We start from the raw sequence: 25,922 nt of genomic DNA on the forward strand, positions 1-25,922 counted from the left end.
CGAATTCTTTCCAAATGAAAGGATTCAGCTTTTTCAGAAGAATTACAGAGAATACCGAACGGTCAAGGACCGTTCGATAACGAACGTGTGTTATCATACAAATCTCATTCTCAATTTCTCATTTACAGTAAACACATTTCCATTATAACTTTCATACATTTAATTTAAGCATATCATAGCAAAAATCTATAATGTTCATGCATCATCTCATCATACAGTGCACATATCAGTTTAATCCAACCATAGAACATTTCATCATTTCCATACAATCAATTCAATATCATATTCATATACTTAAAATCAATTATCAAACATCACATTGCATACAAATTTACAGGACGCTCATACAGTACAAAACATAGAATTTCCAGTACATTGATACATCACAATAAAATCACAAGAATTAAACTTAATAAGCTTCCCTTACCCGGATTTAGCAGTGTGCGTTCGTTCTTCAGGAAGAACACCAAATTCCAGTAAAATCTCTTCTACCCTTAACGTTCAACCCAAAACTCCTTGAACTAAAAAATTACAGAAAACCAATATTGGTTCAGAGAAGGTGCATGCAGATTCAGAACGAGGCTTGCATGTGGCTAAGGAAGAACAATGAAGAACGTGAAACTTACCCGGTTCAGAATCCAAAACTGTTCGGTTCCAAATGAAGTTCACGGTGCAGGGATCGTTCTCACGGTGCTGAAACGTGAACGGAGCAGAGAATGGTGAGTTGCAGAAGAGAGAAGAAGAATGGTTTTTAGAGAGAAGATGGAGAATTTGAGATTCAGAAATTTTGGGGAAGAAGATGAACTGTGCAGAGAAATGGGAAGAGTTTTCCAGAAATCAATTTTCTCTTCCCAAGCAGGACGTGCGTCCATTCTTCTGCTGCCACATGTCTTCCATTAACGTTTTAGAATGTTCTAAAAATGACATTTGGCAGCTGCATGCAGAGTGGTGTGTGTGCGTTTTTGATGGCACTGATCACGTGTCACAGTGCATTAATGGAAGCAAAGAGGTGAGTCATCACCTAATTAATGAGACGTGACAATCCCGCTAACTACAAAAATTTTCGTCCTCGAAAATTAGATCTTACCAGGAAATAGATGAGGGTATAAGTCCTTCATGGCATCTTCAACTTCCCACGTAGAGTCGCCTGTCTTTTCATCCCACACCACTTTCACCAAGCGAACGTCCTTCCCTTTATGGTACTTGGTGCGGACGTCTTCAACACGAACTGGCTTCATCTCCAGCGTTCGGTCTTGACGAAGACGAACGTCCTCAAGCTCCAATATGTGTGAGGGATCTGGTACGTATTTCCTAAGTTGAGAAACGTGAAACACCAGATGAAGGTTGGACAACTGTGGAGGTAAAGCCATCTCGTATGCAACTGGTCCAATCCTTCTCAAAATTTGATATGGCCCCACGAACTTGGGAGACAACTTCTTTGATCTCAACGCTCTGCCCACTCCAGTAGTTGGATTTGATCTTAGAAAAACGTGGTCACCAGCTTTGAACTCTAAGGGTCGTCTCCTCTTATCTGCGTACGACTTCTGCCTGCTTCTAGACGTCTTCAGCCTCTCTTGAATTAACTTCACCTTTTCAGTCGTTTGTTGAACGAGCTCGGGTCCAGTCAATACGTTTTCTCCTTCTTGAAACCAGCAAAGTGGTGTGCGGCATTTACGTCCGTAAAGTGCTTCGAAAGGAGCCATTCCAATGCTGGACTGGAAGCTGTTGTTGTAGGTGAACTCCACTAACAGCAAGACTTCGTCCCAAACGCCCATGTGATCGAGTACGCACGTCCTCAATAAGTCCTCGAGCGTCTAGATCGTTCTCTCGGATTGACCGTCCGTCTGAGGATGGTACGTTGAACTCATTTGGAGTTTGCTGCCCAGTTCGCTTTGCAATGACTGCCAAAACCGAGAGGTGAATCTTGTGTCTCGGTCAGAGATGATGCTGGACGGCACTCCATGCAGACGAACGATCTCTTTGATGTAGAGCTTGGCCAAGTTGGTCATGGACATCTTCAAGTTGACAACTAGGAAGTGGGCACTCTTTGTTAAACGATCCACTATCACCCAAATGGAATCGTGATTTCTAACTGTGCGTGGCAAGTGTGTCACGAAGTCCATTGAGATGTTGTCCCACTTCCATTCGGGAATCTCCAAAGGTTGCAGTAGTCCGCCCGGTCTTTGATATTCAGCCTTAGCACGTTGACATGTTAGGCATGATGCCACAAAGCGTGCGACATCATTCTTCATCCCTGGCCACCAGAACGATTGCTTGAGATCGTGGTACATCTTAGTCATGCCAGGATGCATGCTAAGACGGCTGTGATGTCCTTCGGCTAAGATGATTCGCTTCAGATCTCCATCATTTGGAACGCACGTCCTACCCATGTAACGTAGTAGGCCGTCCGTCCCAGCATTAAATTCCTTTGCTTGATCTGTGCCGAGCGCGCTTCTTATCTTCACCAATTCTTCATCTTCAAGTTGCTTCATTCTGATCCGTTCAAACACGTTACTGGATATCCTAAGGTTGCAGCATTTGATGCTGTCTGGTTCCAAATTAAACTGCAACCTTAGGTCTCTAAAGCTTTCCACTAAGCTTAACTCACGTACCATCATGGACGACACATGCACCACTTTTCTGCTTAGAGCGTCCGCCACAACGTTCGCTTTTCCAGGATGATACAGCAACTCGAAGTCATAATCCTTCAAGAACTCAAGCCACCTCCTTTGTCTCATGTTTAGTTCCTTCTGATCGAAGAGGTACTTGAGGCTCTTGTGATCATTGAAGACTTGGAAAACGGATCCATACAAGTAGTGCCTCCAAATCTTCAAAGCAAAGACGACCGCTGCCAGCTCCAGGTCGTGCGTTGGATAATTCCTCTCATGTATCTTCAATTGCCGAGAGGCATACGCCACCGCTCGTCTTTCTTGCATCAGTACACAACCCAAACCTTGGTGGGACGCATCGCAGTAGACTTCAAAAGGTTTGGCCGTGTCCGGAATTACTAGAACTGGAGCGCTCGTCAACTTCTGCTTCAGCTCTTGGAAGCTAGATTCACAACGATCGGTCCAAGCGAACGGGTGATCTTTCCTGGTCAGTTGTGTTAACGGTGCTACTATCTTAGAAAATCCTTCTATAAAACGCCTATAGTAGCCCGCAAGTCCCACAAAGCTTCTAACCTCTGTAACCGAGCGCGGACTCTCCCATTCCAAGACCGCTCGTACTTTGGCTGGATCAACTGAAATTCCACCCGCGGATACAACGTGACCCAAGAACTGCACTTCCTTCATCCAGAATTCACATTTAGATAACTTAGCGTACAACTCTTTTTCTCTCAACACTCCAAGTACCAACCTTAAGTGCTCCTCATGCTCTTCACAGCATTTAAATGAAGATGAGAATATCATCAATAAACACCACCACGAACTTGTCCAAATACGGCCTGAAGATGCGGTTCATGTAGTCCATGAAAACGGCTGGGGCGTTCGTCACGCCGAACGGCATCACTACGTACTCATAGTGTCCGTACCGAGATCTAAAGGCCGTCTTCTGAATGTCCTCATCTTTAACTCGAATCTGATGGTAACCCGATCTTAGATCAATCTTTGAGAAGAAGCTCGCTCCATGTAATTGATCTAGTAGATCGTCAATCCGAGGCAGTGGGTATTTATTCTTGATGGTCAGCTTATTCAATTGACGGTAATCAATACAAAGCCGAGAGCTGCCATCCTTCTTCTTCACCAATAACACGGGCGCTCCCCAAGGTGACACGCTTGGACGGATGAACCTCTTGTCCATCAATTCTTCAATTTGCTTTTTAAGTTCAACCAATTCTGCTGGTGCCATTCTATACGGTTGAACGGATATGGGTGCTGCGGTTGTCACCAGGTCAATGGTAAACTCAACCTCACGAACGGGAGGCAATCCAGGCACTTCATTCGGAAAGACGTCCGGGAATTCGTCCACAACCGTTCGTCCTTCAGTGTACTTATTGGACGAACGTTCATAGCTCTTATCCGCAACCTCTATGTCTTCATGCGTCATAATCAAGAAACAACTCGCGCCCTCCATAATATCTTCTTTCAACTGGCCGAGCGTCACACCCAACTCCTCTTCATCTTCTTTAGGGAAAATTAACTTCTTAGCTCCACAATCTATGAGAATGCGATTGGTATTCAGCCAATCCATTCCCAAAATTACTTCTAAGTCTTTGAGAGGCAAACATATTAAGTTCACCTTGTATCTACGCCCTTCTACCTCAATAGGACATTTAACGCACATGGTAGACGTCCTAACCTCTCCAGCCGCTGGGGTTGACACCACCAAGTCGAACGGCATCTCACTCTCGGTTAATCCCAGCTTATCAACGCACGCCTTCGAGATGAAGGAGTGTGTCGCCCCCGAGTCAAACAATACACAACAATTCATTCCATACAACACGCACGTACTGGTGATAAGTGTACCTGAACTTGCTGCTTCTGCACCAGTAATCGCATACACACGCCCAACAGCTTGGGCTCGTCCACCCCCTCTAGTCTGATTCCTTCCAGTGTTGGGAGGCCTCATCACCGCACGTCCACCCATATTGCACTCGTTCTCCAAGTGGCCATGTCTTCTACAACGAGTGCTATAATTTACCCCTACCAATTGAGGACAAGCTGACTTATAATGGGGTCCTCCACATTGAAAACATCTTACTGCCCCTGATTGTCCTGACTGCCCAGCAACTACCACTGCTTGCGATCCACTTGACTGCCCTGGACGAGCGTACGGTGTTCTATTCCGGTTCAGATTTTGCCTTGTGAGGATCGGTCCCCTGGAGGCTTGTTGTTTCTTATGCTGTTCGGCTTCGGCCATGTTCTTCTCCAACACTTTTGCCCTCTCAACCATGGTAGGAAATGACCGAATGCATAGGCTGGATATCAACACCTTCAGATCACTTCTCAGCCCATTTTCAAATTTTCTGCATTGCCACTCTTCACTAGTGGCCATCGTGTTGAACCTCACCAGATGCTTGAATTTATTGGTATACTCTGAAATGGACATCCCTCCCTGAACTAGCTGAAGAAACTCCACTTCCTTGGCAAACCGCACGCTGTCAGGGAAGTATTCTTCATAAAATTTGGCTCTGAACACTTCCCAATTAATGGGGCTGTGAGCGTCCGTCAAAATTGCCTTTACGCTCGTCCACCAATGACTTGCTTCTCCAGTAAGCAAATACTCCGTGAAAGCCAAACGGTTCTCATCTGGACATCTCTTAGCATTGTAAATTCTCTCCATGTCCTGTAGCCACTGGTCTGCTTCGTCCAGTAGGCACTTTCCACTAAACTTGGCCGGATGGTGTTGAAGAAAGCTCTCCAAACTCCACTCGGTATGGTGAACGACATTGGAAGAGGACGCTCCTAGCGTGCCTCTGGTGGTGACAATGAGTTCCATCAATTGTCTCTGAGTAGACTCAGAGTTTTCTCGCGCGGACTCAAGACTCCTTAGAGCAGCTGCATTCTGCTCCATTAACGTAGCATTTTGTTGTTGTAACCGTTCGATCACAGTTTCCAACAACCTGGCATGGTTGGGTGCGTCAGGTTCGTTAGGCTGTGGGGGAGGAGGAAGTCTAGGCGCCATTGTTCTCTGGATCAGAGAAAACGAACGTTAGTCATGTCTAAGAGTTAAAACAATAACTCATTAAACACACAATAAGCACACAACACAATGCACTCATAACCTACAGCATCCTTGAGAGAACAAAACTGCTCTGATACCAATAATGTAACATCCCAAAATTATACAGTCATCAACTATATATTTAGAATAATCACATGTATCAATAAGACAAAACAGTTTTAAAATTAAAGGAAGCAGAGTTCATAAATGGCCGAACGGCCTTTCATACATACATTAATTAACGAGTGTTTACAAAATAATGAGGACGAACGGTTTACAAAAATAAATACCGAACGTCCTAGAATTTACACAATTAAAAGGGCGCTCGCTCATAAGCGGCCCGCTATCCTAAATACACTAACTAAACCCGAACGTCCTACTGTTCGGCCTTCACTTCCACGTCTACGAGATTTTGTTCAGCTAGGATTTCTTCTTCAAGCGCTTGCTCCAGAGAAGCCTCTCCCTCTGCTCACATCCACACGGATGATCATTGCAAGGACATGACGGATATACATATACAGACAACACAATGGAAAATGCAAGGGTAAGCTTATTGAATTTAATTCAAGTAAAACATACAGTTCATACATATCAAACATGTCAATTAATTCACAACACATGCATTCAATTCATCCATTAACTCAATCAAAGTCCTGATACTAGACCGACCGTCCGGACTGTATGAATTCTGTGTAGCTACGACGTCCGTGCACCCAGGTGGAAGAGCTGGAATACTCGTCAGCTGCCACCTGAGGTTAGTCCGTTCTGTCCAAGTTACAGTTATGGACTAAGACCTCCTGCCATTCCCACACATGACATACTCCTCTCTACTTGAGAACGAGCACTCATGGAATATCAGGATGAACCGCCAGCTAAGCTTACCACATTCATACTTTACAAATCTCAACTTTCAACCAAGAGTCGTTCCTCCCTGGAACGCTCGTTCAAAATCAAATATCATAATTTCATCTCTTACACCATTCGCACATCTCAGTCTTTCATCTTATTCACACTTTCACTTTTAGTTCCACTTCCATAAAAGAACGAACGTCCAGTCCTCTTTGTAATAGAGAACGAACGTTAATACAGTACCAAGAAAGGCTCGTTCACGAGTAGAATAAAACCAATGTAGGTTATTTAGATGGACTTCATTACAACTTGAATCAGTTAGATGAACTGACTCTAGAATGATCTGGAAATTACTTAGAATAATTTAAGTTCAATAACGCTAGAGTGAATCCAATGGATAGATATATCACAAATTGTTTGGATAAATAAACCGAGCACGACTTAATTCAGGAGACAAATCGCCAGTCAATGACCGAGCGCGAAAATAAGTATTTAAATGAAGATTTTGGACGAACGTCACTGAAGTATTGGACGAACGTTACTAGAACTATTGGACGAACGCTATTTCAATTTAGGACGAACGCTATTACCGCTCGTTGATAATTACGGAAGGAACGAACGTTCGGTATAGAACCGAGCGTTCTTTACCATATATGCATTTGGACGAGCGTTCGGTATACGACCGAGCGGTACTTAGGACGTACGCTTTGGGTCGAGACCCATAGCTAATTCAATACATTTGAAATAAGATTTTTCATAAGTTATAATGTTGAAGTTACATATGGAACAATATGACTAAGTGTTTGAATATATTCTCAGGCTTCTCAAATTTCTCACAAACACTCAGGGTATTTACGTTTGGCCGAACGCTCAAACGTAAGGCTAATATAAGAGGGCGTTCGTCCTCCACGCGAATTCTTTCCAAATGAAAGGATTCAGCTTTTTCAGAAGAATTACAGAGAATACCGAACGGTCAAGGACCGTTCGATAACGAACGTGTGTTATCATACAAATCTCATTCTCAATTTCTCATTTACAGTAAACTCATTTCCATTATAACTTTCATACATTTAATTTAAGCATATCATAGCAAAAATCTATAATGTTCATGCATCATCTCATCATACAGTGCACATTTCAGTTTAATCCAACCATAGAACATTTCATCATTTCCATACAATCAATTCAATATCATATTCATATACTCAAAATCAATTATCAAACATCACACTGCATACAAATTTACAGGACGCTCATACAGTACAAAACATAGAACACCAAATTCCAGTAAAATCACAAGAATTAAACTTAATAAGCTTCCCTTACCCGGATTTAGCAGTGTGCGTTCGTTCTTCAGGAAGAACACCAGATTCCAGTAAAATCTCTTCTACCCTTAACGTTCAACCCAAAACTCCTTGAACTAAAAAATTACAGAAAACCAATATTGGTTCAGAGAAGGTGCATGCAGATTCAGAACGAGGCTTGCATGTGGCTAAGGAAGAACAATGAAGAACGTGAAACTTACCCGGTTCAGAATCCAAAACCGTTCGGTTCCAGATGAAGTTCACGGTGCAGGGATCGTTCTCACGGTGCTGAAACGTGAACGGAGCAGAGAATGGTGAGTTGCAGAAGAGAGAAGAATGGTTTTTAGAGAGAAGATGGAGAATTTGAGATTCAGAAATTTTGGGGAAGAAGATGAAGTGTGCAGAGAAATGGGAAGAGTTTTCCAGAAATCAATTTTCTCTTCCCAAACAGGACGTGCGTCCATTCTTCTGCTGCCACATGTCTTCCATTAACGTTTTAGAATGTTCTAAAAATGACATTTGGCAGCTGCATGCAGAGTGGTGTGTGTGCGTTTTTTATGACACTGATCACGTGTCACAGTGCATTAATAGAAGCAGAGAGGTGAGTCATCACCTAATTAATGAGACGTGACAATACTCATTAAAATCACTTCCTTACTCATGGCAATAATAAAAAAATATACCCGAAATTGTTACCTGAAAAGCCGCCACAAGGCTGCCAATGCCTGTATCTGTGGTGAATATATAAGTGAAATGAACCAATGTAGAGTTGAAACATGAAGAGTTGCAAGAGCAATCATGTCTATGATCAAAGCGGCAGGTACAGTAAATCCACAAAGGATTCCTAAAACAGAAAGCCCTTGAATAATATAATTAAAGACGAAACCCACAAAGATCCAGAGTGTTGACCATATCTGGACTGCATTCAAAGAAACCATGCCAAGTACTCCAGCTCAGCATTCAATTTGAATCCTGCAGGGTTTCCCATTAACCACACACATCCAGAGCGCAAAAACGTTGAAAATCCATGCATGAAATTCAAAACTGAAAGGCAAATTGGTTCTCTGTGATATAAAAATGTCCAGCCAACCAAGTTTCCAAGGAGAATATCAACAACCAAAGTTGACCACATAGAATGCCTATGCATTGCAGCTTTCTCTACATATTCAACACATGACTCAGACCTTGAACACAAAAGAACCGTATTAAACATGGAGAAAACATAAAATCAAGAACAAAAGTTATATAAGTTTAAGAATAGTAAATAATTGCCTTAGAATATAAACATATAATTTATTAGATAAATTAACTTATATTTATCAGAAGATGGCCCCGTGAAAAGGACCAAGATAAACTATGAAAAAATAGTTAAGAGGTACACAAATTTTGTGTGGTAAGGTTTTCAATTTCAACCAATAAAATTTGTTTCAGACTAAACCATATCATTTTAGGCTTAAGAGGTACACCAAAAGTAGGTTTTTACTGGTAAGGTTCAGTTTGGTACATCTTATTAAGCTTTAAGACTTAAGTACAAACTAAAACATTTTTCACAATTCATGAAATTCAAAAATGGGACCAAACAATGAGTTTCTAAAGAAATACACAAACCAAAACACTGTTCCGGGATAGGTTCAGTTTCAAACCATAGTTCCTAGGTGAGGTTCAGTTTCAAACCATAGTTCCTAGGTGAGGTTCAGTTTCAAACCATAGTTCCTAGGTGTGGTTCAGCTAATAAATACCTTGCAAAATATTTTAATACACTCAAAAAGATACTATTCAATGGCAAGAATAATTTAAAACAAAATCAATATCTAACAATGGAAATATTTGGTTAAGATATTTCCCTATCATATCTCCCTATTTAATATAAAAATAAATAAATCATATCTTGAACTTAATCAACTCATATATCCAGTGTTGTTAAAATTGCAAGTAAAATCAGAAACTCGGACGATGTGAGTTTGGACCACCAAGCAAGCTAACACGGAGGACGGATTGGAAGCGGCACAGACCAAAGCGAGTATGCAAGGAGGTCACTGAATCAAAGGATCGTGGGTTGTGTTGGTCCTTTTTGTTCCTATGATATTAGGGTTTGATGGCCCATTTTCAATAAGAAAAATTGGCCAACCCAACCCAAGAAAAACCTTACCTTTAGACTGCAAGGTTACATTTCAATACCAGAACCAAAGGAGGAGAGCTACATGAGGCTCAGGCTTCACGAGTGATGACCATTGTCGACACCACAGTCCCTCTGGCTCACCACCCTCGTAGTCATTAGCGCTTGCTGACCTCAATCCCTTGTGCTAATCGTCGTTGTTAAAGTCACAAGCCATCCCAACCATCACAGCCGTCAGCACTTTCTGCCCTTGCAGTCGCCAACGCTTGCTGCCTGCCCTTGCGATCAGCTATGCTTAAACTCTGTTCCACTTTTTGTTTAGCTCCTTGCCTTTGTTCCTTTTGTTGTTTCACTTGCCTTGGTTGCTCTGCTGGGAGCTCAGATTTATATAGAATTTGAAGGGAAAAAATGGCATCAAGTGGTTTCGGTGAAGCTCCTATAAGAGTTAGTGGGATTGGTGTAAGGACTGACCCTGCAACAATGTTATTCCCTTTAGTGTAGCAAAAAGTGAAGAGCTCAAGAGGATGCTTGAGTTGGTTGCCAAACACGGTGCTGAATTTAAGTCACCATCATACCATGAGATTAAGGTGATATATTTGAAGTAACAGGTTGAAAAGGACAATCTGATCTTGGAAGAACATAAACTATTTTGGAAGAAAAATGGATGCATAAAGATGGACAGATAGAAGGAGAAAAACTATAGTTAGTTTTTTGGTAAATAGTCCAAAGGGACTGTCTTTTCAAAGCCTATTGACGCTTCTGATATATGCAATACAGCTGAAAAAATTTATAGGATGATGGATGGTGTTGAGGAGGTTGGGGAAGAGAATGTGATCCAAATTGTAACCAAGCAACAAATTACAAGGCAGCTGGAGAATTGTTAATGCAAAAGAGACCAAAGTTATATTGGACACCTTGTACAGCCCACCACTTTGTTTAATGTGGAAGATTTTGAGAAGAAATACAACTCCATCATGAGACAATAGTCCATGGTAAAAAAATCACAATCTACATCTATTCAAGAACAAGTCTTATTTTCGTACAAATCTACTAAAGATGCATGCCGATAATCATTTTGAAACTTCCTATTTGACTTTGGGATGCTTGAATGAAAATGAAGAATCACTTAATAGGATGTCCACATCAAAGAAGTGGCAATCTAGTCAATTTGTAAAGACTAGAGATGGAGGGTTTGTGGAAAAATTGATATTAAGGGATTTCGCACAAATATTTTGAATTGCATGAGGGATGTTCTTCCCCTAATTAAGGTGTTGTGCATATTCAAATGAAAAACTAGTCATGGAATTTATTTATGAAGAAATGGATATTGCTAACAGAAGATACAAAGTCTTTTCAACGAAGTTAGTAAAAGGTGATAATATCTAATTACCCTTCACTTATATTTGATTTTCTAATTTATATTTTTAGAATTATAGACTTCGTTTTAGAGGTTAATTTACGTATTTTTATCTTATTTAGCTATACTCCCCTTTGGGAAATCATTGCTCAAAAATGGGACAACCATCTGCATTTTCCATTGCATGCTACAGGCTATTTACCTTAATGCCATGTTGCACTATGATGTCGAGTTTAAAGATGATTATGAGGTGAAACGTGGAATGTATGACTGATTGGATAGGTTGGTGGAAGACATTGATGAGTTTACTAAGATTGATGCTCAAATTGAGAGTATCAAGAGCAAATCTGGATTTTTTTGGTAGTTCGATAACTCAACATGCACTAAAAACCAAATCTCCGTCACAATGATGGGGAATCATACGGTGATGAACATCCGGAATTTCAAAGGTATGCAATTGGAGTATTGAGTTTGACTTGTAGTTCATTCGGTTGAGTATAATTGGAGAGCTTTTTAAAGTGTAAGAATTTAAATTTATGAAATTGATTTTATAATTATTTTTTAGAGACCAGTAGGATGCGTTAATTTTATTCCACACCAAGAAAAGAAGTCGTGTACAGCAAAAGACCATGAATGATGTGGTGTTTGAGATGACTAATTGAAGATTGAAGAAGGATGTTAGGAAAACAAAAGACTATTTACATTGATGATCTTGCTCCTCATGATGATTGCACTATGGAGAAAAATGAAGAAAATTCAAGTTTGGATGCTTCAGATCAAGACATATTAGTTGAAGTAGGAGAAGATGAAGAAGCTAGTAGAGGTGGTGGTGTTGCACGGATGGATGATTTAGAGGTTCCTGCAATTGTTGATAATGAAGGTCATGGAGAAGAGGACATCAATGAAAATGAAGATCATGTGGAGGAGGAGGATGATTATCCTGTGTTTAATATAAAAGATTTGCCTGGAAAGTTTGCACTAAAAATGTATGAATTTATTAGCTGTTTTATGCATGACCATTTTATGAATTATGAATCTATTTGTGGTTGCATTGTGTATTGAACCTCACTACTTAAGACTTACTATCATGTATATTATTTTTAAAGATGCACCTATTTATGAATAAAAATTTTCATATACTAGTAACTCTTACTAGTCAAGTTATAACTCTCAAGTTATGATTTTTTACCCCCTTTTTTATCCCCTTACGATCGAGTTTTAAAACATTGTATATCTCTAACATTCTCCCTCAGGCTAGAGACTATGAGAAGCTTGTTACAAATGTCATCAACACCCTTGAGAGACTTAGTAAACATGTTAGTCAATTGCTTGCCAAAGTTGACAAACTAAATAATGCCAAAGCTAGTAAATATTTTTTGGACATGTCTCTCTCTATCAAAGCAACAATTAATTTTCAATATGGTCCATCCTTTCGAATCATATCTTTAACATTCCCTCAAGTTGAAACATATGTACATATACAAGTGAAGCTTGTTAAAAACGGTTAAAGGACATGAGGACTGTCGAAGAGAAAAATTGGATAGTTGACACAAGGTTGCCAAAAAGAAAAAATTGCTCAAATAAAGCAACGGCTGCTGCAATGGAAAAATATCAGAGACATGGCATTTCCCAAAAAGCAAATATGTTCAGAGAACTCCACAGTTGCCGAAAAGAAAAAACTGTTCATAGAATATACAGTTAGTAGGAAAGACAAACTGCACAGAGAACAAGGCAGTTTGATAGACTTCTTTGGTCAAGAAGTCTATCTATCACTCAAAAGAGCACACACACACAGAATACTGGACAAAACAACACTGTATATTATTCTTGTAATCCAGAGTACACTGTACAGTACCCAACTCTCAAGGGAGCACTTTCCCTCCCTAGGAACAACCTCTTGTCAACACAATGAATATCCAAAAGCTCCCCTAACACAAGACCTCCCTACTTTCTTATAAAGGCCTCCCAACCAACTAACAACTAATTCCCAATCTATTTCCTTTTATTCTGCACACATTATATCCTATAACATTATATCATATCATTACACCCAGCAGCAAAACAACCTTGTCCTTAAGGTTAGAACCATGAAACTTGATCTCATAGGTCATCTTCATCAACATGTTATCATATGAAGGGAGACCACTGGCTACTGCTTGCAAATTTAGATCTGGAGGCTTGAGTGGTGGTCGACATGAGAATGGTTTTTGCATACCAAATTCTGAACCCAGTAATTTGGAATCCCAAAATTCCAATGTCATTGATTGTTGCTTGGCTGCATCTCCACCTTCAACTCTCTTTGTTGTTGCATCCCCTTCCTCCTCCATCATACTATATTTTTCTCTTCCAAATCTCCCTTCTATTTTGGTTTTTTCTTCCCTACAGAGAGTGTGATTCTTCATTGCTGGCCTTTCTCCCACAATTAAAGCACTTTGTGAATCTCTAATCAAGTCCTTTAGATCCTATTGTGGCAACCAATTGTGAATGTTAGATTGCAGCCCTGCAAAGAAAAATCCATGCAATTGATCTTTTGGTGTTTTACTTGCTTGTGACACCAATATCTTGAATTCTTGGATGAATTTTTCCCACTCCCAGAACAAGTTACTGCTGCCAAACTCTCAAGTAAAACTCTCCGTGCATTTTCCCCTAAGAATGCCAATATCTTTATGGATATAAAGAATATCCATATCCCATAAACCATCATGTTATGTATTATTACTAGGCAGCACATCAATAGCATAATAAAATTCACCCTTATTGTTTTTTCCCACTTCAAAATCTTGAATGTAATCTTCCACCCTTTCTTGTTTAATTGTTGCCCATTTTCCAGCAATGGCACTCTGTTTTCTACCCCCAAACTTTTCAAAAGTGGTGCTGCATTCTCTGCCCCTGCAACTCCTATAGAGGCCTTTTGGAAGATCTTCCCAAGAAAGGTTCTTGGATTTTTGTTGCCAGGTCTTGAACCCTTGGACTGCATTTTCTTCCATGGTATTGACTGTTGGGTGTACCTTTATTGATCCTTTGATGTTCTGAACTTCAAAAACATCTGTTGCCCTCATTGTTTGACCCTGGATGTCATTCCCGTCAATTGTGGACTACTCCACTCCTCCAACCCACGGGAAAAGTGGTTCTTCATCTGGTTTACTACCCTGTGGATATCTCTCTTCCTTTTTCTCTTCATCATTAGCCAAGTACTCTCCTTCAGAGAATTTCTTGCCTTTCTTGATGTTTTGCAGACTGCTTTTCACATCATCCTTACCTGTTTTTCCCTCTTTCTTTCCTTTAATGACAGATTTCTCACTTCTTTCTGAACTCCTGTCCTGGTTCCAAGTTCTTCTTTCAAGAATTTTGTTGATTTCTTTAAGTTCTTGGCGCATCCCTCTCATCTTGGCCTTCAATTCCTCCATCGTCGTCTCCATCGAGTCAAACCACCCTTCCAGTGCATTCATTTGCCCATCCATCCTCCCTTCCGGCGCGTTTAGTTTTCCCTCAATCTTGCTCCACAACCTTTGATCAGGTCAGACCAATTTGATAGACTTCTTTGGCCAAGAAGTCTATCTATCACTCAAAACAGCACACACACAAAACAACACTGTATATTATTCTTGTAATCCAGAGTACACTGTACAGTACCCAACTCTCAAGGGAGCACTTTCCCTCCCTAGGAACAACCTCTTGTCAACACAATGAATATCCAAAAGCTCCCCTAACACAAGACCTCCCTACTTTCTTATAAAGGCCTCCCAACCAACTAACAACTAATTCCCAATCTATTTCCTTTTATTCTGCACACATTATATCCTATAACATTATATCATATCATTACACCCAGCAGCAAAACAACCTTGTCCTTAAGGTTAGAACCATGAAACTTGATCTCATAGGTCATCTTCATCAACATGTTATCATATGAAGGGAGACCACTGGCTACTGCTTGCAAATTTAGATCTGGAGGCTTGAGTGGTGGTCGACATGAGAATGGTTTTTGCATACCAAATTCTGAACCCAGTAATTTGGAATCCCAAAATTCCAATGTCATTGATTGTTGCTTGGCTGCATCTCCACCTTCAACTCTCTTTGTTGTTGCATCCCCTTCCTCCTCCATCATACTATATTTTTCTCTTCCAAATCTCCCTTCTATTTTGGTTTTTTCTTCCCTACAGAGAGTGTGATTCTTCATTGCTGGCCTTTCTCCCACAATTAAAGCACTTTGTGAATCTCTAATCAAGTCCTTTAGATCCTATTGTGGCAACCAATTGTGAATGTTAGATTGCAGCCCTGCAAAGAAAAATCCATGCAATTGATCTTCTGGTGTTTTACTTGCTTGTGACACCAATATCTTGAATTCTTGGATGAATTTTTCCCACTCCCAGAACAAGTTACTGCTGCCAAACTCTCAAGTAAAACTCTCCGTGCATTTTCCCCTAAGAATGCCAATATCTTTATGGATATAAAGAATATCCATATCCCATAAACCATCATGTTATGTATTATTACTAGGCAGCACATCAATAGCATAATAAAATTCACCCTTATTGTTTTTTCCCACTTCAAAATCTTGAATGTAATCTTCCACCCTTTCTTGTTTAATTGTTGCCCATTTTCCAGCAATGGCACTCTGTTTTCTACCCCCAAACTTTTCAAAAGTGGTGCTGCATTCTCTGCCCCTGCAACTCCTATAGAGGCCTTTTGGAAGATCTTCCCAAGAAAGGTTCTTGGATTTTTGTTGCCAGGTCTTGAACCCTTGGACTGCATTTTCTTCCATGGTATTGACTGTTGGGTGTACCTTTATTGATCCTTTGATGTTCTGAACTTCAAAAACATCTGTTGCCCTCATTGTTTGACCCTGGATGTCATTCCCGTCAATTGTGGACTACTCCACTCCTCCAACCCACGGGAAAAGTGGTTCTTCATCTGGTTTACTACCCTGTGGATATCTCTCTTCCTTTTTCTCTTCATCATTAGCCAAGTACTCTCCTTCAGAGAATTTCTTGCCTTTCTTGATGTTTTGCAGACTGTTTTTCACATCATCCTTACCTGTTTTTCCCTCTTTCTTTCCTTTAATGACAGATTTCTCACTTCTTTCTGAACTCCTGTCCTGGTTCCAAGTTCTTCTTTCAAGAATTTTGTTGATTTCTTTAAGTTCTTGGCGCATCCCTCTCATCTTGGCCTTCAATTCCTCCATCGTCGTCTCCATCGAGTCAAACCACCCTTCCAGTGCATTCATTTGCCCATCCATCCTCCCTTCCGGCGCGTTTAGTTTTCCCTCAATCTTGCTCCACAACCTTTGATCAGGTCAGACCAATTTGATAGACTTCTTTGGCCAAGAAGTCTATCTATCACTCAAAACAGCACACACACAAAACAACACTGTATATTATTCTTGTAATCCAGAGTACACTGTACAGTACCCAACTCTCAAGGGAGCACTTTCCCTCCCTAGGAACAACCTCTTGTCAACACAATGAATATCCAAAAGCTCCCCTAACACAAGACCTCCCTACTTTCTTATAAAGGCCTCCCAACCAACTAACAACTAATTCCCAATCTATTTCCTTTTATTCTGCACACATTATATCCTATAACATTATATCATATCATTACACCCAGCAGCAAAACAACCTTGTCCTTAAGGTTAGAACCATGAAACTTGATCTCATAGGTCATCTTCATCAACATGTTATCATATGAAGGGAGACCACTGGCTACTGCTTGCAAATTTAGATCTGGAGGCTTGAGTGGTGGTCGACATGAGAATGGTTTTTGCATACCAAATTCTGAACCCAGTAATTTGGAATCCCAAAATTCCAATGTCATTGATTGTTGCTTGGCTGCATCTCCACCTTCAACTCTCTTTGTTGTTGCATCCCCTTCCTCCTCCATCATACTATATTTTTCTCTTCCAAATCTCCCTTCTATTTTGGTTTTTTCTTCCCTACAGAGAGTGTGATTCTTCATTGCTGGCCTTTCTCCCACAATTAAAGCACTTTGTGAATCTCTAATCAAGTCCTTTAGATCCTATTGTGGCAACCAATTGTGAATGTTAGATTGCAGCCCTGCAAAGAAAAATCCATGCAATTGATCTTCTGGTGTTTTACTTGCTTGTGACACCAATATCTTGAATTCTTGGATGAATTTTTCCCACTCCCAGAACAAGTTACTGCTGCCAAACTCTCAAGTAAAACTCTCCGTGCATTTTCCCCTAAGAATGCCAATATCTTTATGGATATAAAGAATATCCATATCCCATAAACCATCATGTTATGTATTATTACTAGGCAGCACATCAATAGCATAATAAAATTCACCCTTATTGTTTTTTCCCACTTCAAAATCTTGAATGTAATCTTCCACCCTTTCTTGTTTAATTGTTGCCCATTTTCCAGCAATGGCACTCTGTTTTCTACCCCCAAACTTTTCAAAAGTGGTGCTGCATTCTCTGCCCCTGCAACTCCTATAGAGGCCTTTTGGAAGATCTTCCCAAGAAAGGTTCTTGGATTTTTGTTGCCAGGTCTTGAACCCTTGGACTGCATTTTCTTCCATGGTATTGACTGTTGGGTGTACCTTTATTGATCCTTTGATGTTCTGAACTTCAAAAACATCTGTTGCCCTCATTGTTTGACCCTGGATGTCATTCCCGTCAATTGTGGACTACTCCACTCCTCCAACCCACGGGAAAAGTGGTTCTTCATCTGGTTTACTACCCTGTGGATATCTCTCTTCCTTTTTCTCTTCATCATTAGCCAAGTACTCTCCTTCAGAGAATTTCTTGCCTTTCTTGATGTTTTGCAGACTGTTTTTCACATCATCCTTACCTGTTTTTCCCTCTTTCTTTCCTTTAATGACAGATTTCTCACTTCTTTCTGAACTCCTGTCCTGGTTCCAAGTTCTTCTTTCAAGAATTTTGTTGATTTCTTTAAGTTCTTGGCGCATCCCTCTCATCTTGGCCTTCAATTCCTCCATCGTCGTCTCCATCGAGTCAAACCACCCTTCCAGTGCATTCATTTGCCCATCCATCCTCCCTTCCGGCGCGTTTAGTTTTCCCTCAATCTTGCTCCACAACCTTTGATCAGGTCAGACCAATTTGATAGACTTCTTTGGCCAAGAAGTCTATCTATCACTCAAAACAGCACACACACAAAACAACACTGTATATTATTCTTGTAATCCAGAGTACACTGTACAGTACCCAACTCTCAAGGGAGCACTTTCCCTCCCTAGGAACAACCTCTTGTCAACACAATGAATATCCAAAAGCTCCCCTAACACAAGACCTCCCTACTTTCTTATAAAGGCCTCCCAACCAACTAACAACTAATTCCCAATCTATTTCCTTTTATTCTGCACACATTATATCCTATAACATTATATCATATCATTACACCCAGCAGCAAAACAACCTTGTCCTTAAGGTTAGAACCATGAAACTTGATCTCATAGGTCATCTTCATCAACATGTTATCATATGAAGGGAGACCACTGGCTACTGCTTGCAAATTTAGATCTGGAGGCTTGAGTGGTGGTCGACATGAGAATGGTTTTTGCATACCAAATTCTGAACCCAGTAATTTGGAATCCCAAAATTCCAATGTCATTGATTGTTGCTTGGCTGCATCTCCACCTTCAACTCTCTTTGTTGTTGCATCCCCTTCCTCCTCCATCATACTATATTTTTCTCTTCCAAATCTCCCTTCTATTTTGGTTTTTTCTTCCCTACAGAGAGTGTGATTCTTCATTGCTGGCCTTTCTCCCACAATTAAAGCACTTTGTGAATCTCTAATCAAGTCCTTTAGATCCTATTGTGGCAACCAATTGTGAATGTTAGATTGCAGCCCTGCAAAGAAAAATCCATGCAATTGATCTTCTGGTGTTTTACTTGCTTGTGACACCAATATCTTGAATTCTTGGATGAATTTTTCCCACTCCCAGAACAAGTTACTGCTGCCAAACTCTCAAGTAAAACTCTCCGTGCATTTTCCCCTAAGAATGCCAATATCTTTATGGATATAAAGAATATCCATATCCCATAAACCATCATGTTATGTATTATTACTAGGCAGCACATCAATAGCATAATAAAATTCACCCTTATTGTTTTTTCCCACTTCAAAATCTTGAATGTAATCTTCCACCCTTTCTTGTTTAATTGTTGCCCATTTTCCAGCAATGGCACTCTGTTTTCTACCCCCAAACTTTTCAAAAGTGGTGCTGCATTCTCTGCCCCTGCAACTCCTATAGAGGCCTTTTGGAAGATCTTCCCAAGAAAGGTTCTTGGATTTTTGTTGCCAGGTCTTGAACCCTTGGACTGCATTTTCTTCCATGGTATTGACTGTTGGGTGTACCTTTATTGATCCTTTGATGTTCTGAACTTCAAAAACATCTGTTGCCCTCATTGTTTGACCCTGGATGTCATTCCCGTCAATTGTGGACTACTCCACTCCTCCAACCCACGGGAAAAGTGGTTCTTCATCTGGTTTACTACCCTGTGGATATCTCTCTTCCTTTTTCTCTTCATCATTAGCCAAGTACTCTCCTTCAGAGAATTTCTTGCCTTTCTTGATGTTTTGCAGACTGTTTTTCACATCATCCTTACCTGTTTTTCCCTCTTTCTTTCCTTTAATGACAGATTTCTCACTTCTTTCTGAACTCCTGTCCTGGTTCCAAGTTCTTCTTTCAAGAATTTTGTTGATTTCTTTAAGTTCTTGGCGCATCCCTCTCATCTTGGCCTTCAATTCCTCCATCGTCGTCTCCATCGAGTCAAACCACCCTTCCAGTGCATTCATTTGCCCATCCATCCTCCCTTCCGGCGCGTTTAGTTTTCCCTCAATCTTGCTCCACAACCTTTGATCAGGTCAGACCAATTTGATAGACTTCTTTGGCCAAGAAGTCTATCTATCACTCAAAACAGCACACACACAAAACAACACTGTATATTATTCTTGTAATCCAGAGTACATTGTACAGCACCCAACTCTCAAGGGAGCACTCTCCCTCCACAAGAACAACCTCCTGTCAACACAATGAATATCCAAAAGCTCCCCTAACACAAGACCTCCTTGCCTTCTTATTAAGGCCCCCCAACCAACTAATAACTAATTCCAAATCTATTTCCTTTTATTCTGCACACATTATATCCTATCACAGTTGTTGGAAATCAAAAAATGCTAAGAGGGCATAATGACTTTCAGATGGGGGAAAAATAGTCATCCATAACAACGCAATGCCAGTGGTGACAATGCTGGCCGGGAAAAGCTCTCAAAGAAAAACAAAACTCACCCAAAAAGTGGGCGCCGAACAGTAATGTTGGTTGGAAAAACCTCGATGGAAAAAGAAACCAGCCAGAATAATGTCCAGTATAAATAGTATTTGCCAGAAAAATGTTGGTGGTAAACACTAGCAATGACCAAAAAAGACTCACCAGAATGTCACAAGTAACGAACTGTGACAACAGCAAGAAACTGTGTGTTCGATGTGAGAGGTGACAGTATGCAAAAGAGTGTAAACTAGAAATCATACATGATTTCTAAAATATTTACTGATGAGTAGCAAGTCGATATGGAAAGCATGGATTTGGGTTCACTTCTCGTTAGCCTCAGAATAACACGATGAAAAAATTAATAACAAAACAGGTCACAAAGGATGATACTGCTCTGGTAACACAGAAGTATAATGAATTTTATGTGATGGGTACTGTTAGGACATGGAGAGTCTATGAGAGGAGGAAGGGGAAACAGAACACGTAACTACTTAACTGCTAATCAGTTAAGTGAGAGGGCGGGAAAATGGGCCTATATATTAGGACCCTTAGTGTTTCAGGGGGTGGTTGGATAGTTTTGTTTGTGTAGACCGGTCTCAGTACCTGGTGAAGGAGGTTAAGCTCCTAGTTACATTGTATTCTTGATTCTTTGTTGTGAATACCACTCATTCTATTCTGTCTTCTCCTATTCTTGATTGTGGTGTTTGAGTTAGAACGAGAGCTGGATAGGAATTATTCTCAGAATCCCTAACAAAGTGGTCCGACCTGCCGGATCCGTGCGGAGGAGAGAAGGTGCTATGGAGGGAAGAATGAACGTTGTTGAGGGACGATTGGAGCACATCGAAATGGCGGTGGATGGGATGAAAGCGGAAACCGCGGCGAATCGGCAAGAATGTATGGCCATGCGCAAAGACATTCAAGAACTGATAAGGGCGATGGGGGTGCGCAACAGGCAAACCGAGGAAGGCTCCGCTGGAAGTCAAGGGTCCGTAAACCACAATGGGGAAAACCAGCGCGTTGATCAGGGGGATAGGAATGGTGAGGGGGAGAGATCGGGGAGTTTACCCAATTGGAGACGACGGGTGGAATTACCCATTTTCGAGGGTACCGACCCCTTGAATTGGATCAGCAGAGCGGAGAAATTTTTCGAGATTCAAAGAGTAGCAGAGGAGGAGAAGGTTGAACTAGCACACATTAGCATGGAGGGAAGCGCCGGATATTGGTTCAAGTTCTGGAAGGATAAGGCGAGTAACAGAACTTGGGAGGGCCTCAAGGAGGCGTTGTTGATCCATTTCGAGAGTAGGCACCGAGGCGGAATTTTTGAAAGAATGGCAGCGATCAAACAAACGTCCACGGTAGAGGAGTACGTGAGGGAGTTTGAAACGTTAGCCGGACAGACGAAGGAGTTCTCCGATAAGCAGTTGCTGGGTTACTTTTTGGCGGGATTGCGCGAGGAGTTAAGGTGTCAATTGAGGCCCCATGACCCACGTGATCTGATGACGGCAGTGAGAATCGCGCGCGGAGTGGAGGAGGCGCTTCGGGGATTAGGGTTGTTGGGGTGGTCGGGAGCCAAGAACCAGCAATCATGGGGGCGATCCGCCAGCAGTGGGGCAGTGGTGGCAAGAGCCGAGACGACAAGGAGTATGCCGGGGAGAGCCGTTACGACAGAGAGTGTGGGGTCGGCGAGACCGGACGGAGCATCGAGGAAGGAATCGGAAAGAAGGGGCGGGTTCGGCGGAGGAGACAACCGGGGACGAAATTTTTGCAACATGCCCTACCCAGAGTTTTTAAAGCGGAGAGAGGAAGGGAGATGTGGTGCTGCCCGGGCCACCAATGCCTGGAAAAGAGTTTGAGAGTGGTGCTGGTCGCCGAAGATGAAGAGGGAGATACAGAGGAGATTGAAGCCGAAACGGAGGGCTCGGGCATGGAGCTTTCAGCGTTTTCGGCCGGAGGGCTGACGCAACCGAAGACGCTAAAACTGCAGGGCAGAGTCAAGGGGAGAAACGTGTCAGTACTGGTTGACAGCGGTGCCAATCATAATTTCGTCCGCAAGCAATTGGTGGAAGAGTTGAAGCTTGAACAGGAGGACACCCTACCCTACCAGGTGAGCTTGGGAGACGACCATAAGAAGGGAACCCGAGGGTGTTGTCCAAAGGTGAAAGTGGGCCTGGGCGACGTTGAAATCGAAGAGAGATTTTATCTTTTCGAGCTAGGAGGGGTTGACATGATTCTCGGGGTCGAGTGGCTGGCCAAGCTGGGTGAAATCACACTCAACTGGCGAGATTCAACTATGGCGTTCAAGCATGCCGGAGGAAGGGTGGTCGTTAAGGGCGATCCGACGTTGGAGCGGAGGGTGGTCGAACCTGAGAAATTGTTGAAGTTGAGCGAGATTGATGCGTGGGCCTTGGTGTGGAGTGTGGAGAGTGAGCTTAGAGAGGAAGACGAGATCACAGAAGAACAACAAGAGGAGTTGGAGGGAATTATGGGGCATTATTCAGGGGTATTTCAGGAACCCCAGGGCTTGCCACCTAATAGAAAGGAGGAGCATCAGATCGTCTTAAAAGAAGGCACAGCCTTGTGAATGTACGCCCCTACCGCTATCCACACGTCATGAAGGCAGAAATTGAGCGACAGGTGTCGGACATGCTGCATGCAGGTGTTATAAGGCCGAGCGTAAGCCCTTACTCCAGCCCTGTCATACTCGTTAAAAAGAAAGATGGTAGCTGGAGGTTCTGTATAGATTACCGAGCGTTGAACAGAGCCACCGTCCCTAATAAGTTTCCGATCCCAGTGATTGAAGAATTGTTGGACGAGCTCCAAGGCGCACGTTATTTCTCGAAGGTGGACCTCAAGGCCGGTTACCACCAAATCCGGATGAGCGAAGCGGACGTTCAGAAAACAGCATTTCGAACGCACTCGGGGCACTACGAATTTTTGGTGATGCCGTTCGGCCTCACCAATGCCCCCGCCACTTTCCAGAACGCCATGAATGACCTATTCAGGCCATACCTCCAGAGGTGCGTGCTCGTCTTCTTTGACGACATTCTGATTTACAGCACGACGTGGGCGGCACATTTGGAGCATGTGAAGCAAGTGATGAACCGTCTGCAACAACAGAACTGGGTGGCCAATCGGAAGAAGAGCGAGTTTGGAAAGAGGTCAATCCGCTATCTAGGGCACGTCATCACGGAGCAAGGGGTCAAGATGGATAAAGAAAAGGTCGGGGTGGTCGTCGCATGGGGAGAACCCAAAACACTGAAGGCATTATAGGGGTTTTTGGGTTTGACAGGGTACTATCGAAGGTTCGTTCGGGACTATGGGAAGATAGCGAAACCCCTCACAGAGATGTTGAAAAAGGGAAACTTTGTGTGGACAGAGGCGGCCAAGGAAGCAATGGAGAAGTTGAAGATTGCGGTGACGACGGCGCCGGTGCTGGCATTGCCGGACTTCACGCAGCCGTTCTCGGTGGAATGCGATGCGTCTGGCGGAGGACTTGGAGCGGTTCTGTCACAGGGGAGGAGGCCGATAGCGTATTATAGCAAAGCGTTGTCGGGTGCAAATATGGGGAAGTCAATATACGAAAAAGAGCTCATGGCGGTGGCGATGGCAGTACAGCACTGGCGACCCTATCTATTGGGGCGGAAGTTTGTAGTGTATAGGACCAGAAGAGCTTACGGTTCTTGCTGGAACAGAGGGTGACGACGCAGGCCCAACAACACTGGATAGCCAAGTTGCTTGGCTACGACTTCGACATCGTATACAGAACAGGGGCCACGAACCGGGTAGTAGCTGATGCGTTATTTCAAAGAGAAAGGGAGGAGCGAGCGGAAGAGGATGAATCGGCATCAGAAGAGGGGGAGGTCGAATTAATGGGAGTAGTGCGACCGTACTGGCGAGATTTCCAAGAGGTAATAAGGGAGGTAGAAGAAGACGCCGAGCTGCAGAAGATCAAGGAGGACATCTCCAAGGACCCGAACACGCATCCCGCGTATACGATTGAGCATGGGCGGCTACATTACAAGGGTCGGCTGGTCCTAGCAGCGAAGTCGGAGTGGATCCCAAAACTGCTCGCTGAGTTTCATACGATCCCGACGGGCGGGCATTCGGGGGTGTACCGAACGTATAGGAGGATGGCCCAATCGTTATTCTGGCTTGGGATGAAGAAGAGCGTGACGGAGTATGTGGCTAGATGCCTAGTGTGCCAGCAACATAAGTACCTTTCAGCATCTCCCCAAGGTCTGCTGCAACCATTACCGATTCCCCAAGCGATTTGGGAAGACATCAGTATGGATTTTATTGTGAGACTACCGAAATCCAGAGGGAATGACGCCATCCTCGTAGTAGTGGACCGTTTAAGCAAATATGGTCATTTCCTTCCTCTCAAACACCCATACACGGCGCGAACTGTAGCTGAAGCATTTGTAAAGGAGGTTGTTAAGTTGCACGGGGTGCCAAAAACGATAGTAAGTGATCGCGACCCTTTATTCCTCAGCATCTTTTGGAAAGAAATGTTCAAGATGCAGGGAACCCGTCTCCAGATGAGTACTGCATACCACCCCGAGACCGATGGACAGACCGAGACACTTAACCGCGTACTGGAAGGATATTTACGTTGCTTCTGTTCGGAGCAGCCAAAGAACTGGTGTACCATACTTCCCTGGGCCGAGTATTGGTATAACACCAGTTATCAAGGAGCGGCCAAGTGTACGCCATTTGAAGTAGTTTATGGCAGGACACCACCAGCAATCACCAGATTCATCCCAGGGGAGACCATGGTAGAGGCAGTTGCGCAAGAGTTGCAGACGAGGGATGAAGCCTTGCAGCAACTCTGGTTTCATTTGGAGAGGGCGCAAGACATGATGGTGAAACAAGCCAATCGTAAAAGGAGACCCGTATCCATCAAGGTGGATGATTGGGTGCATTTAAAAGTTAGGCCACACCGACAAACTTCTATGCCGGTAAGACTACACCCAAAACTGGCAGCACGGTACTACGGACCATTTAAGGTACTTCAGAAGATAGGGGAGGTGGCGTTTAAGCTACAGTTACCAGAGAATGCTAGAATACATCCCGTGTTCCACGTGTCCCAACTCAAACTAGCAATAGGAACGAAGCAAGTGGAGAAGGAATTGCCAACTGACTTACAAGTACATGGACCCACATGTTGGCCAAGCAGAGTGATCAGTAGCCGGGTCCAGCAACAAGAAGGAAACCCACGCGAGCAAGTTTTAGTTGAATGGCAGAATGAAGGAGTGGAGAACGCTACTTGGGAGGATCGGGTGGTGATGCAGGAGCAGTTTCCCGACTTTAACCTTGGGGACAAGGTTAATCTCCAGGGGGGAAGTAATGTTAGGACATGAAGAGTCTATGAGAGGA

The 25,922-nt window shown here is 42.6% G+C and overlaps 1 protein-coding gene, 1 long non-coding RNA gene and 1 pseudogene across 2 annotated transcripts; 1 reads left to right on the top strand and 2 right to left on the bottom strand.

The window, feature by feature from the left end:
• Positions 1-1,076: 1,076 nt before the first annotated feature.
• LOC148191237 (uncharacterized) lies at positions 1,077-5,625 on the bottom strand. The gene is made up of 7 exons (XM_088101342.1): positions 4,467-5,625; positions 3,889-4,124; positions 3,421-3,579; positions 3,183-3,287; positions 2,321-2,774; positions 1,974-2,254; positions 1,077-1,715 (listed from the first exon to the last, which is right to left on the bottom strand). The coding sequence occupies exons 1-7, from the start codon at positions 5,623-5,625 to the stop codon at positions 1,077-1,079; spliced, it is 3,033 nt and encodes a 1,010-aa protein (XP_087957468.1).
• Positions 5,626-5,999: 374 nt separating this feature from the next.
• Positions 6,000-11,998, bottom strand: LOC148191238 (uncharacterized). Its single transcript, XR_015782843.1, has 4 exons — positions 8,514-11,998; positions 8,039-8,105; positions 7,840-7,933; positions 6,000-6,129 (listed from the first exon to the last, which is right to left on the bottom strand). It is a non-coding gene; the product is annotated as an uncharacterized LOC148191238 (long non-coding RNA).
• Positions 11,502-12,352, top strand: LOC148191239 (uncharacterized; annotated as a pseudogene).
• The last annotated feature ends 13,570 nt before the right edge of the window (positions 12,353-25,922 follow it).

This window comes from Vigna umbellata, chromosome 11 (assembly GCF_029865625.1).
Source record: "Vigna umbellata cultivar VRB3 chromosome 11, Vumbellata_1.0, whole genome shotgun sequence".
Taxonomy (NCBI): domain Eukaryota; kingdom Viridiplantae; phylum Streptophyta; class Magnoliopsida; order Fabales; family Fabaceae; genus Vigna; species Vigna umbellata.

Excerpts from the sequence above, each read along its gene's own strand:
- LOC148191237 (XM_088101342.1), bottom strand. The coding sequence starts at position 5,625 with ATGGCGCCTAGACTTCCTCCTCCCCCACAGCCTAACGAACCTGACGCA. Across the intron at positions 4,125-4,466 it reads TGCAGAAGCAGCAAGTTCAG|AAGATGAAGAGGAGTTGGGT; the intron begins GTACACTTATCA and ends TTTTCCCTAAAG. Across the intron at positions 2,255-2,320 it reads AGCCGAAGGACATCACAGCC|GGATGAAGAATGATGTCGCA; the intron begins GTCTTAGCATGC and ends TCTGGTGGCCAG.